General features: G+C 31.5%; 1 protein-coding gene and 1 pseudogene across 1 annotated transcript in view; one reads left to right on the top strand and one right to left on the bottom strand.

Annotated features, from left to right (window-relative positions):
• Positions 1 to 14,664, top strand: part of LOC111642454 (gamma-secretase subunit Aph-1-like) — a 46,547-nt gene that overhangs the window by 25,269 nt on the left and 6,614 nt on the right. The window contains exon 5 of the mRNA XM_023388806.1: positions 2,146 to 2,273. Within this exon, the coding sequence (XP_023244574.1) occupies positions 2,146 to 2,273 (128 nt within the window). The remainder of the gene's footprint in view (positions 1 to 2,145; positions 2,274 to 14,664) is intronic.
• LOC111642455 lies at positions 11,021 to 12,819 on the bottom strand (annotated as a pseudogene).

Consider the following 14,664-nt stretch of genomic DNA (forward strand, 5'->3'; position numbering starts at 1 on the left):
GGAGACAAAGAAAAAGCATGATATATCCTGTGGCATGATATAACCAAATACTAAAAATTCTAGGCTTTTACTAAATAGATTAGGTATACATGTTACGGAATCTCTATCCTCTATTCTTTCATCAGCAAAAGAATATTATTTATTTCATAAAAGTAGATAGAAAGAGCGATTAACTGAATATATCAATGCAAAGAGAATATCTAATAACCTTATAAAGGCCAAGAAAAGAAATTACTGCAATATGTTGAACAGAAGATTATTATAAAAAAAAAAAAATAATAAATATTTTTGGTCTAACAACTAACCTCTAAAAACCAATACCGGTGTGTTTTCTCCAAAAAAAAAAATACAATATCACAAACGTTTTCAAACATAAAGTTCTTCCTCAAGTGAGAAATGGATGAAAAATTGAATAAAATTTGATGGAACACTTTCTGAAAGAAAGAAAGTGTTCCATCGAATCACAGACCAATTTACACAGACCAAAAATCGAATCACAGACCATTTTATCACAGACCAAAAATTTTTTTGTTATGATCCATTACTTAGATAATTAATTTATGAAAGAGGAGGACAGGATTACTATTATGGACAATTTGATAATTCATTCAATACAATACGCAGATGATGTGGTATTGGTTTCACCGACCAAAATAGGTCTTCAAAGAATATAAATTTAACTCAGAGATACTTTTCACAGATGGGATTGAAGATCGACCTGAATAAGACCCATATTATTGTTTTGAAAGGGAGGTAAGCTGGCAAGGCAAGATCATGACTTTTATCTGTTTAGTGAAAAGTTGAAAGTAACTGAGGAAATATTATATTTGGGGGTTCTTATTACCTCACTGTTGTCTTTTGGAAAACATGTTCAATGGATGAAGATCAATATATAATAATTAATAATTTAATTAGTCTGTTAGTAAAAATGAAAACCAATTCTATTCAAATGCAGTTTCAACTCTTTTTTTGCATTGGTTTTTAACTCTATTTGCTATGCTCTTCCATTATGGGGACTGGACTGGTTATCCTACTTTGAAAAAATTCAATTGTTATTTATAAGAAAAATCTACGGACTAGATAAAGCAGTGCTGGGATATGCGATTCGACATGATACCAATAGGTTGTTATTAGAACCCTACTTGGTAATTAGAATCATGAAATTTTTTAAGAGTCTGTTAACTAGTGAGAATAAACAAGTTAATACTATACTAAAAGTTTTAAAGAACTTGGCAGAGAATAAAAAGAATCATCAAAACAATTGGTATAAAAAATTGAGGATTAAATTGGCAAGTTACGGTTTGTCTCATTTACTATTTAACAGCACACGGAAACAGACTGGAATTACAGAATATCTCTTTCGGTGGAGAATGTGTATAATAATTCAATTGAATGTGAGATGAAAAATTTACAGGAGTCAAAATTTCACCCATGGTATATAGATAACTTAAATTTACCTCCAGCAAATAATTATATTCATTATAAAATACCATTTGGGATGAAAAGATTTTATATGCATATCAGACTAAACAGTTTTTATATTATAGTTGAAGGGAATTATTTGGATATCAGGAATAAACAATGTAGGCTGTGTAATGATCAAATTTCTGTATATCATATAATTTGTTTGTGCAAGGGTTGCAAGCTTAGAGAACAAACTGGTATTTCCACTTTGTCAGCCAATAAATCTATGCAAGAACTCTACCAAAAAATATTTGGTATGAGTTCAATTATGATTACCAGAACATATCATTTCTTTATTAAATATGTTAAAATGGCTGAGAGCCTTAACGAATGATTTCTAAATTTATTTTTACTGTTATTCTTACTTCTATATAATATTATATTACTTAATTGATCAAATATGTGAATAGAAGATAATTTTCATAATTATATATTGTCAAAAGATATATTAAATATTTACTAATATTTGTAAGCCAATGCACCCCTTGTAACTGGAATTTCCTTTAAATTATGCTAATGAATTTGAATATTGAAGATCTTTGTTATAATGGTGTTGAAGATTGGTGTGTAATGAAGATCTTTTCACAACCTACCAATTATTACATTTAATATTATATAATGTATTTCATAATGTTAAATTTTAATATGTTTTCTTTAAAAAAATGTGTTTTTATTTTCTAGCTTTCACCACATTGGCCTTTATTCTGTTGCATACTTTTTGGGGAGTGATATTTTTCAATGCATGTGACCAGAAACAATATTTTCAAATTGTTTATGTTCCTGTTTCTCATCTATTCATTTCCTGCCTAGTAAGTAAATCACAATTATTTATAATTATGAAATATTAAGTATTTAATAGCTTAATACTCTTAACATTGAATATTCTTAAGTAATATCACACTTGTAAGCAGGGCTGGAGTCAGTAAAAAAAACACTCGACTTCAACTCCAGCCAAATTAAATACCAAGTCATTTTATAGAGGGGTAGAGGTGCTCATAGGGGGTACCCTACTCTGAACTCTGAAAGGAGCCTGGGGCATTTACCCAAATACTTTTATAGTTAGTATTTTTAATATTTAACTTACATTAATATTTATTTGTATAAAAAAATTAATTTTTAACAAATATTTAATAAGAGGAGAAAGGGGGTGATAAAATTCTACATCTACATATATTCGACAGCATTTGCACTTCNTGGATGTTAAGTTGACATAAAAATAAACTTTGAGTTAGTGAGATTTTCAAGTTAAGAAAGTTCAACTTATCAAGAGTTTACTATTTTAAGAAATATCCAGTAATCATAATCAAGTACCACTATTCAATGCTGTCTAGAGATATTTCACAGTACAAATGCAATGAAATCTGGTGAAATGACATTTCAGGACACGGAAAAAACATTTCTGTAAAAACAGTGAGTACAAAAACTCACACTACAGCACTTCTGACACAGCAAGCAACAAACATTTGTTTTTACAAGATACTCATGTTTTACAGAGACCTTAGTAATGCAAAGAATACTGCTCAATGTAATCCCCATTTTAAAAGTGTAAAATCTTATGAGCAATGTATTCAATTTCCAATCATAACTAATCCTCTGTGATATCTTTTTCATGCAGTGTAATACTGTTTTTCAAGAATGCCAAATTTGCAACATATCCTCAACTTTTTAAGTATCACCATAACCAAAAGTCATGCAAATTAAGATCTGGAAATCAAAGGACCAAGCAGTGGGAACATATGTCTAATTACTCTGTTATTGGTGAAATGTTACTGAAACTGCTATATACAACATTTGATATGCAGAGCCGTGTACATCACTCCATCTTGCATGAAAGAAAACTCAAGACATTGTTACTGTTGCAGTTAGGGCACAACAAAAGTATTGAGCATCTCAGAACATGTTGCAGACCCATTGAAACTAACTTCTTCAAAGAATGGTCTAAGTATGAATGTGACTATGAATTCATGCTTGACTAATTTTAAGTGAGTGTAATGGAATCTGCTAAAATATATAAAAGTTTTCCTTGTCCCAAATGCAATTGTTAAGGGTGTGCACTGTTGAAAATGTGAACTAATTGCTCCATAGGATTTTTCTATGGCCATGACACATTCACTTCCATTTTGGCAAGGAAAGTCAATGCAAAAGTCAGTCGAATTTCCTTGTAGGCAGCAAGAAAATAATAGTTGTGGTTGATCTTGAAGAGATAATCATGCACCAACTTTCTCATTATCTTCCACATCTGTGCCATAGTGTATACCTAACTAAGTTACCATGACAATGCACAAGCACTACTTGAGTCTGCAACATTATTCATTTACTGTTGAATAACAGCTGTTGTAACATCTTTAACAACTTTGACCAGATTGAACTGCTAGACAGCCACAAACTGATAATCATTTTCTTGAGAACTTGTAGAGTAATATATTGAGAACTTGTAGAGTCCTCAATATATATTCTTAAGACAATGAAATTTTTGAAGTATACTGCAATATTTGTTTTCATAAAACAGCTTCACAAAAAATGCATATTCCAGTAAGGTGATGATAATTGTAGATGATCAGAAACAACATTCAACAGTTGTGACTACTTTTATACCTAGAATTTGGCTGCTTGTGCAAAGGAAATTGCTTTTTTTTGTTGCTTGCAGCACTGAAAGTTCCATAATGGTAAGTGTTGATACTAATTTGTTTTATAGAAATATCTTTCCCATGTCCTGAAATGTGATCTTACCAATTTAGTTGCATTTGGACTGTTAAATATCCCTCCAGAAACCATTGAATAGGTGTACCTTAATTATGGTCATTTGGTATTTTGCCAAATTCATTATTAAAAAAAAATTAAAATATGCTAAGTGAAATTAAAATTAAAAACTGATATCTTTCAATTGTATTATAATAAACATTATTGCTATTTGAGAATTCTTATAATATGTATAGATTAATTATATACATCATCAAAACATTTAATTTACATTGTGCAATTAGTATCATTATAATGACAAAATTTTTGATTTAATGAATATTCATTAGAAATGCAAACTGTTCTACACAACAAAAATATAAGATCTCAAATCAGAATTAATATTTTTTAGTCCCTGTTCAATAACAAACTGAGAAGAGAACAGCAAAGTCATTGGTTCAGGCCCCAGATACATTCAAAGTTTTGTTTTTATTAATGAAAAAATACAATATGATAATGATGTAAATTAAAAGTTATTTTCATAAACAGTGAAAAATCTGTTTTTTATTTGTTTTCTTTATATATTTTTAAGGCTTTTCAAAAAGGGATGGGAGCTTACATTTATGACTAGATCCATCTTACTTTTCTCAGGCCATGTTCAGTGATCAATCATAATAAAAATGCAACTTGTGACATACTTCATATACTTATAGGCTATAATAAAATCCAATGCATTAAAGGATATTATTTAACTAGTAATAAAATATTAATTGATAAAAAATCAGAATTTAATATTAAAAATAAACTACTAAATAGATTTAAATTACTTCCGTAATTTTTCTTTAAAAGAATTACAGTAGAGTGTCGTTTATCCAAATCAATTGGGGACTGGAGTTGTTCGGATACTTATTTTTCGGATAACCGATTATGTACGAAAAAGTATATTAACCTATCCCATGCTGAAATTTTTCTCTGTTGCGTGTCGCTTCGTGTTGAATTTTCATCGATGTTAAGCCTAACGTAAACTTTTTAAAATAATAATCGTGGCTATTGTATCGTTAAAAATTATTTCTTTATTTTTTACAAACAAAATAAATATATTGAAAAATATAAAAACAAAAAAAANTTGTGCATATTGGGAAGCAACAGGGGAGACAAGCTGAGAATGGTATTTTCCTGACCATGTTTGCTTTCATATTGCAATTTATTAATGTAATCACACAATTAATTACTTAGCTGCACAGTATGTCACTTATTGATTAACATTTTATTATAGTTATGTATTTCTGAGATTGTGTCTTCCTTTGTTTTTTTCTTTACTACTAGGTGCATAAGTAGACACAAAGCATTTTACATTATCTTTATTAATCTTCCATAGACTGAAACTTGTATCGGCCTATGGAAGGTTAAACCCTACACAAAGAAACCAATTGGTATAAACGAAAATTCAGAGAAAGTTATGAAATAATGAAAATTCGAGACAATAACATCAACAAAAGCTTAAATATTAAAATTCATGATAATTGGCTAAAATTGTTGTAATACTGTTTATAATACTATCAACGAAAACAACCACGATAACAATGGTAATGGTAATTAAAATATAACAATAATAATTAAAAAAGGATTTATTTATAGTATAATAGTTTCGAACGAAATATATATATATTAACTAAACATATACAAATATATATGTATATATTAAACTAATAGTGTACTGTTAATAGTGTAATATTAAACTGTTGATTGCAATTTTCACACCTTGTGAAAATTTTAAAGAAATGACAATAACAAATAACAATTTGAAATTGACAACACAAGTGGAGAAAGAGTGTGCCATCATGAGAAAAAAACTGCTCTTGTGCATATTGGGAAGCAACAGGGGAGACAAGCTGAGAATGGTATTTTCCTGACCATGTTTGCTTTCATATTGCAATTTATTAATGTAATCACACAATTAATTACTTAGCTGCACAGTATGTCACTTATTGATTAACATTTTATTATAGTTATGTATTTCTGAGATTGTGTCTTCCTTTGTTTTTTTCTTTACTACTAGGTGCATAAGTAGACACAAAGCATTTTACATTATCTTTATTAATCTTCCATAGACTGAAACTTGTATCGGCCTATGGAAGGTTAAACCCTACACAAAGAAACCAATTGGTATAAACGAAAATTCAGAGAAAGTTATGAAATAATGAAAATTCGAGACAATAACATCAACAAAAGCTTAAATATTAAAATTCATGATAATTGGCTAAAATTGTTGTAATACTGTTTATAATACTATCAACGAAAACAACCACGATAATAATGGTAATGGTAATTAAAATATAACAATAATAATTAAAAAAAGATTTATTTATAGTATAATAGTTTCGAACGAAATGTTAATATACTAAAGAGATTAAAACAAATTACGTTAACACAGATGTCAAGAGTATATGCTGGAAAATGCTAGATGTCGAACCATGAAACCTTCACTGTAATAGTAATTTAAATCATAAATATATTTTAAACTGCAATGATATTTTAACGATTTTAACTGTAAATACATAATTTTAAAGTAAACGAAAAAACATATATGTAACAACGAAACATAAAGAAAATTTCAGATGTAATGGTATGTCATAACTTATTATGATAAAACACTTATAATGTAAGAAATTTATAATATGTTTTATTGTGTGGCCGATGGATGAGGCGCCTTGCCCGAAACATGTATTGGCCTATGGAAGATTAATAAAGATGATGTATTGTGTCTATTTATGCACCTAGTAGTGAATAAAAAAACAAATAACATTTTATTGTTTACATCATTAAATCCATAGTAAACATTTTCTGAATCATCAGATTTAAATGGCTACAGAAAATAATAAGGTATAGATTATGATGAACTCACAAAAATACTAACAATAACAAACAGCAATCTAATATAAATAATATCACATTTCCAAACATTCTAATTGGATGTAAGTTTCATTAATTCTATATGCAAACTTACAAGCAGGGCTATGGAGTCGGAATTGGGAGGAATTTCTGGCCAGAGGAGTTGGAGTCAGAAAAAATGTGTCGACTCTGGCATTTAAAATTTAATTTTAAATTTTGCAACATGTTCTGTGACATGTTTGAGATGTGACATGTGCAACATGTTCATGCATCTCAGAAAATGTCTGCAACATGTTCTGAGATGCTCAATACTTTTGTTGTGCCCCAACTGCAACATTAACAATGTCTTGAGTCCTCTTTCATGCAAGATGGAGTGATGTACACGACTCTGCATATCAAATGTTGTATATAGCAGTTTCAGTAACATTTCACCAATAACAGAGTAATTAGACATATGTTCCCACTGCTTGGTCCTTTGATTTCCAGATCTTAAATTGCATGACTTTTGGTTATGGTGATACTTAAAAAGTTGAGGATATGTTGCAAATTTGGCATTCTTGAAAAACAGTATTACACTGCATGAAAAAGATATCACAGAGGATTAGTTATGATTGGAAATTGAATACATTGCTCATAAGATTTTACACTTTTAAAATGGGGATTACATTGAGCAGTATTCTTTGCATTACTAAGGTCTCTGTAAAACATGAGTATCTTGTAAAAACAAATGTTTGTTGCTTGCTGTGTCAGAAGTGCTGTAGTGTGAGTTTTTGTACTCACTGTTTTTACAGAAATGTTTTTTCCGTGTCCTGAAATGTCATTTCACCAGATTTCATTGCATTTGTACTGTGAAATATCTCTAGACAGCATTGAATAGTGGTACTTGATTATGATTACTGGATATTTCTTAAAATAGTAAACTCTTGATAAGTTGAACTTTCTTAACTTGAAAATCTCACTAACTCAAAGTTTATTTTTATGTCAACTTAACATCCATAGACCCAAGGCATTTTATGTTCCTATAAAAAGTTTTGGAATCATGTTTTGGTAACTCAAAATCTTAGATCAGGAGTAATGCTTAATTTTGTATGTTTTCTTTTGTATTTTCAAGGGAATGGATGATATCAGAAAATTAAAGATCAATATTTTATGGAATTATGTCTCTGGTTACACATTTTGTTACATTTCACTTAGGAATGGCACTGACACTTTTTTTTTTTAAACGATTCTTTATCACTTACTGAACATTGGATATGATGTTAATCTTATCCGCTAATTCCAGATTTCTCTAAAAGTATTTTTTTAAATATTATCATTTAGATTTCTGTTAACTAAGATTGGACAGCTTTTCTAAATCAATTATTAAAATTTCTGTTTTTTTAGAGACCATGTTATCTGAGACAGTTTGATATTACAATTTGTAAAAATTTCATCATACAAAACAAAAACATATCTTTGTCAAAATTTTTTTCTACCATGTGCTCTATAATTTTATACTCTGTATTTTGTGAAAATTTTATAATTTTATTGGTTAAAATTCTGTAATGAGATTGTTACAAATGACCAGAATCACCTTTATCTCTGGAAGATGTGTTTCATCTTTTGTGTTGATGACATTCATTTCTGAAAGAAGCGACAAGAGATAAGTGACCAAAATGTGGCTCCTGGATTATAAAAATCTGTGCCCTTGAGACTAGAGGCAGTGTACTATGACCAATAAGATGTTCTATAAAGTTGTCAAGAAGTGGAATAAGTTTATACCAGAATTGGTGCATACAGCCATTTATTCATTGCATTTCATATTTGGAAACATTAATCAGTACATTTAGAAAATTTCATAAAATGAAGGATGATTACAATTCTGGCTAAAGAGTTAATTATAATACAAAGAATAACAATAGCTAGATGGGAAGAAGCACAAATAATCATGTATAACTTTAGAAAGTGTGCCAAGCTGTGGATAATGTAACAGTCTCTTTAAAATTAATCCCTATTCCATTCATAAGTGCCTTGTAGATTTCAATGACATCCAGGTGTGTAAGGTGTGTGAAGGGTCTTACCATGAGAATGAAGGAACATGAATATGCTATCAGAAAGAAACTTTTATCCATGGCCCTAACTACTTGTGCTGGAAGTGAGGATGTACGTATTGGTCTACGGACATGCATTTGTTACACACGGTTTCTGATAAGGCACACCTTGAGCATTTGGATGCCATTGAAATCTATAGGGTACTTAAAAATGGAGTAGGGATTAATTTTACAGGAAGGGACACATTATCCACAGCTTGGTATGCTTTCTTTGCACTGACAATTTTTATTTTTTTATGCCCTGGATAGTTTTGATGCATAAGTTGGATATATATAAATATTAATATATACATCTCACTAAACCATGCAAATACATAAATATTAAACATCACTAACTCAACACTGGAGTGTATTAACAAAATCTTCAAACCTTAGTAAACGTTAGTAACGGACTATTTTTTTATTTTTTTTTGTGTTTTTGTCGTCGTGGGAGAACACATTGGAAACAGGTTTGAAGATTTTGTTCATGCAAATACATATTGCCACAAACAGAAGTTTATACTGTAATTGGTATTTGTATTTTAATGGTCAAAAAAATTATTTTAAACTAAAATCATAATTTGTTTGAAAAATAATTTTAAACTGAATTTGTAATTTGTTAAAAAAAAAACTGTATTCAATTTTAATTTGTTTGTTTAGTTCTTTGTTATATGTATTGTATGTGAAAATGTCTGTTACAAACATATGAAAATATTAGTAAAAATACTATTTTGAGTTAATTTGTGCTGGTTTCAGGTTTCTTTGTTTACATGAGTTATTCCAGTTTTTGAGCATAAGTGACTAACAAGGGTCAAAAATGTTTTTTTAATTAAGAGGATTTAGTTTCCATAACAAGCAGTAAGGGCACAAAGATTCAAAGATCATTAAATTTGTATTTAATTATATTCCTTAATTTAAATATGATTTTTATTAGTCACATAACATAAAATTTGTCTGATTGTTTCAGAATCAGTTTATCTTTGTAGATGTTTAAGAAAAACACATTGAAATAGTGTAAGTAATAACTACTCTCTGTCGATCTTTAATGGACTGTTAAAATATGAAAGTACAGGTAACCCCCGTATAACATGGTAGTTACGTTCCAAAAAATTGCCGTGTTATGCGAAACCGTGTTATATGAAACAAAGAACTAATACGAAAAGGAGAGTTAGGTTCCAAAAATTAAAAAAACATGCTAGTATATTTTCATAATTAAGATAAATATCTTCATTAAAAATTTTTTAAAGGATACATATTAATATAAATTAAACAATGTTTTCTTTATCATCACTAAAAACACTATTAATTAACCGAGAGCGTTTTTATTTTTGGCAAGTTATTCTTATCCTCTGAGCATTTTTCTGCATTATCTTCAGACCCATGCTTTACCTTTTGCAAAATGTATGTAATTTTAGATTGCTTGCTTCTAGTTAAAAGGTCTTTATAAATTTCCTTATATGGTGCTAAGCACTTATGAAGAATAAAGCAAGTATGGAATAAGGGAAAAACATTCGGCAACATCAGAAGCAGAAGCGTCGCGATCTGGCAACATTGAAACAAGTTTCGAGAAGGACCACGTGTATCGACAGAAGGCGAGAAGAGAAAATTTACATACTTAAGTACTAATAGTTCACGAAAATAATAATTTTCGTGAACTATTATTACTTAAGTATGTAAAAATTTATTACATTTCCTGTTGTACGAGGGTTTTACCCAATTCTCGAACCGTGTCAGAGTGAATCCGTGCTATAAAAGTACCGTGTTATATGGGGGATGGTACCAATTCTCGAACTGTGTTAGAGTGAATCCGTGCTATAGAAGTGCCGTGTTATACAGGGGATGGTACCAATTCTCGAACCGTGTTAGAGTGAATCCGTGCTATAGAAGTGCCGTGTTATACGGAGGTTACCTGTACTTGGGGTTTGCAAAATAAAGGTTTAATGTGGAATGAGACACTGGTACAAAAATGGCTGTTACAAAGATACTCTTGTCTCCAAATTTAAAAATTATTTTTTTTTTACTACAAAAATAAAGTGGTGCTTGAGGTACCAACATCCCAGCTTGCATTGAAGTAATACTTCAATAAACAATGTTAAACATAAATTTAAATTTAACAATTACAACAGAAATGGCATGTGTAGGTCACCAAGATGAACCAAATTTTCCTTCTAGATGGATAGTAACAGGCACAATTTGGTTATGCTCTCTTAAAAACACCTAGAGGGGTTTTTACCAGAACCACTCTCCCCTTTCCATCAGATCCTTTTATCACTTCTTGTACCCGGCCCATTGACCAACTACTGGGTGGGAGATTTTTATCCTTTAAGAGGACCATTGAGTTTGGTGTTATATTGTCTTTCTCAAATTGCTGCTTATGTCAGACCTGTAAGTTGTTTAAGTAGTCCAATTCCACTTACGCCATATAACTTGAACAATGTAGTTAACATTTGCCATTGAGACAAATAATTATCAGGTTTACCAGTAATATCTGATTCAGGTAGGCTAATCAGACGTATTCTGATGAGAAAGTGTCCTGGAGTTAGAACTTCAAAGTCGCTCAGAGGACATAGGAGTGAGCAGTCTGCTGTTCAAAACGCCTATCTGTGTGGTGATGGTTATAAACTGTTCTATAGTTAGACATGAGTTACCCACTGTTCTTTTTAGGTGATGTTTAAAGGACTTGACTCTTGCTTCCCAAAGGCCACCGAAATTTGGTGATCTTGGTAGTATGAACTTCCAGGTGACTTCCTCGCTGGTGAGATAATCAGCTAAACTTACAGGGGATGCTCTTACATAGTTATGTAGATGTTTCAACTCTGTACTGGCATTCACAAAATTTGTGGCATTATCTGTCAAAATTGATGCACTTTTACCCCCTTCTACTAAAAAATCTTTTCAAGGTTGCTATCATTGCCTTGGTTCTTAAGTTGGTAACCATTTCAAGGTGAATTGCCTTAGTCACAAGACAAACAAAAATTGCATTATAGCACTTGTGATAGGAGCCTTTTCTTTGTCTCTTATATTTAATAAAGAGCCACAAAAATCAATCCCTACATGTTTAAGGGGGACTTGGAATGATTTGCTCCAAAGGAAGATTTCCTAGGATTTGTTCCATGCCTTTGGGCTTATTTCTAAAGCAAACAATGCACTCATATACTACCCTTCTAACCAGGTTTCTTTTACTTAAAAGCCAGAATTCTTGTCTGACGACATAAAGTCTGCGCATCAATGTGCAAATTTTTCAGATGATAATATCTCATTTAAGTGACTTGTGGGTTGACTTGTGATTTTTAGGTAGCAGAATTGGAAGCTTTTTGTGAAATGATTAATTTGAATTGCTCAATCTACTTCCGACTCTCATTAGGCCTTGTTTATCTAGAAAGGGATGTAATCTGCTTAATTGACCCTTCATTAGATCCCTTCCCATTTGCAGTGTTTTATTTCTTCGGCAAAGGCCACTCTTGTACCTTGCTGATCAAATAAATTTTAGACTCCTGGAGTTCTTCCTTTGATAAAGGACTGGATTGATGAGTTACATGTCTTATGCTATGTAGAAACTGGAAAATATAATTGAGTATGCAAATTAATTTGATATAATTATTATTAAGGTCAAACAAGGTATTGTCAAAGTCAGAGCTTGACACTGACATCAAGTTAACGTCCGATTGTTTTTTAAGCTCAGATAAATATTGTTCATCTGAAGAAGTGTCAATGGCATATTCATCATGATGCTCAACGGGTGGTGCTATTTCAGATTGTGGCCCAATCCACCATAATTCCTTGGATAATAGATCTTGTGGATTTAAACCCCAAAAAACTGCATCTGGAGTGAGAGGCTATACGTTTCCAGTGACAGCCTTCAGTAATAGATTGTCTTTTCCACTTGATAAGCAATAAAGGTCTTCAGGCGATATGTGGGAGTGTTGAGCCAAGTGATGGCAATAGTTGAATCTGTGTGTAAGATCACCTTAGCTACGTCCATTTGCAGACATGAACGTACCTTTTTGATCAGCTGAGACAGTACAAGACAAGCTGATAGCTCTAATCAAGGGATTGTAATGACCTTAAGAGGAGTGACACGAGATTTACTAGCAATAAGTCTTGTCTTGCCAGTTCCAGCTTTCCTTATGCAATGCATGTAAACTAATGCTCCATAAGCTGACTCCAAGGCATCTGCATATCCTAGCATGACAGCTCTTTGAAGTGGATCTGTCAAAATATATCTAGTAATCTTAAGATCGTCCAGAGCTTTCAAGAATGATACAAAGTTCACCCATTCATAATTAAGGTTTTCTGGTAGGGTATCCTCCCAGTTGAGCTTACTGAGCCACAGTTTCTGTAGAAAAATCTTTGCTCATGTTATAATGTTATAACTGGTCCCAGAAGACCCAAGGGGTCATAAAGTCTGGCAGTGACGCTCAATACTTCTTGTTTTGTATAAAGTGATTTTTCTAGAATTAATACCTTGAATATGAACTGATCTTCAGCCAGCTTCCAAATAATGCCTAAGGTTTTTACTGTTGGTTCCACGCTTGAGGAAAAGCAATGTTTGTTATTTTCTGGTGAACTACTGTTCATCAGTTTCATTGAATTAGAGTTCCATTTGTGGTGTCTACACCTGTGCTCAACATATTGCACAACTGAGATTGTAGTTCAAGGGCAGTATTAAAATCTTTGCTCACCTGACATGTTATCCATGTAGACATCTTGTAATATGGTTTTATTGGCCAGAAGAAATCTTGCTGCTTTATCGTGAGCCAACTGCTTAAGAGTTCTTACTGCAAGAAAGGGAACACTGACGGTTCCGTAAATCACAGTTTTCAGTCTATAGGTAACTGGCATTTCATCTTCTTTATTCTTCCAAACAATTCTTAAGATATCTCATTGCGAGGGCTAAATTAGAATTTGATGAAACATTTTCTGGATGTCTGAGGTAAATGTGTGTTTGTATTTTCAAAATCTTGTCATAATTTCGAAAACATCTTCCTTTACATCACCTTTCAAGAGATGATCATTTAGGCTCAGTCCAGAAGTTGTGGGAGCAGATGCATGGAAGACTACCCTTAACTTTGTAGTTGTCTCGTCTAAACACACCATGATGCGGCAGGTAATAACATATAGGGTTTGCTGCCTGATCAGCAGGAGGCTCCTGCACCTTTTCAATGTAGTCCAAGTCCAAATACTCCTCCATGAATTTCTGATATAATTTTGAATATGAATTTCTGATACTCCTTTAATTGATTGTCCGTTGATAGTCTCTTCCACAATTGATTCAATTTCCTCAATGCTAACTTCCTTGACTATCCCAAGTTTTGTATCTCCTTGGTTGCCATCTGTACCATACAATGTATCTCCTGTCCTCATTATGTCTGTGAGTTCTTTGATCTTCGCAATACTTTTCTTCTTTACTCATCAAACTTGGAGCATCTGTAAGAGTCTCTATTTGCCAGAACCTTTGTAAACATTTATTTACTGACTCCAACTCTGATATTAGTCCACAATATTGATCTTGATTATTAGAGTCTGTGGATCCAATTGCTATGTATCCAAAAACTGTGTT

This window comes from Centruroides sculpturatus, unplaced genomic scaffold (assembly GCF_000671375.1).
Source record: "Centruroides sculpturatus isolate CEXI.00-Female unplaced genomic scaffold, Cexi_2.0 scaffold1647, whole genome shotgun sequence".
In the NCBI taxonomy this organism is placed as follows: domain Eukaryota; kingdom Metazoa; phylum Arthropoda; class Arachnida; order Scorpiones; family Buthidae; genus Centruroides; species Centruroides sculpturatus.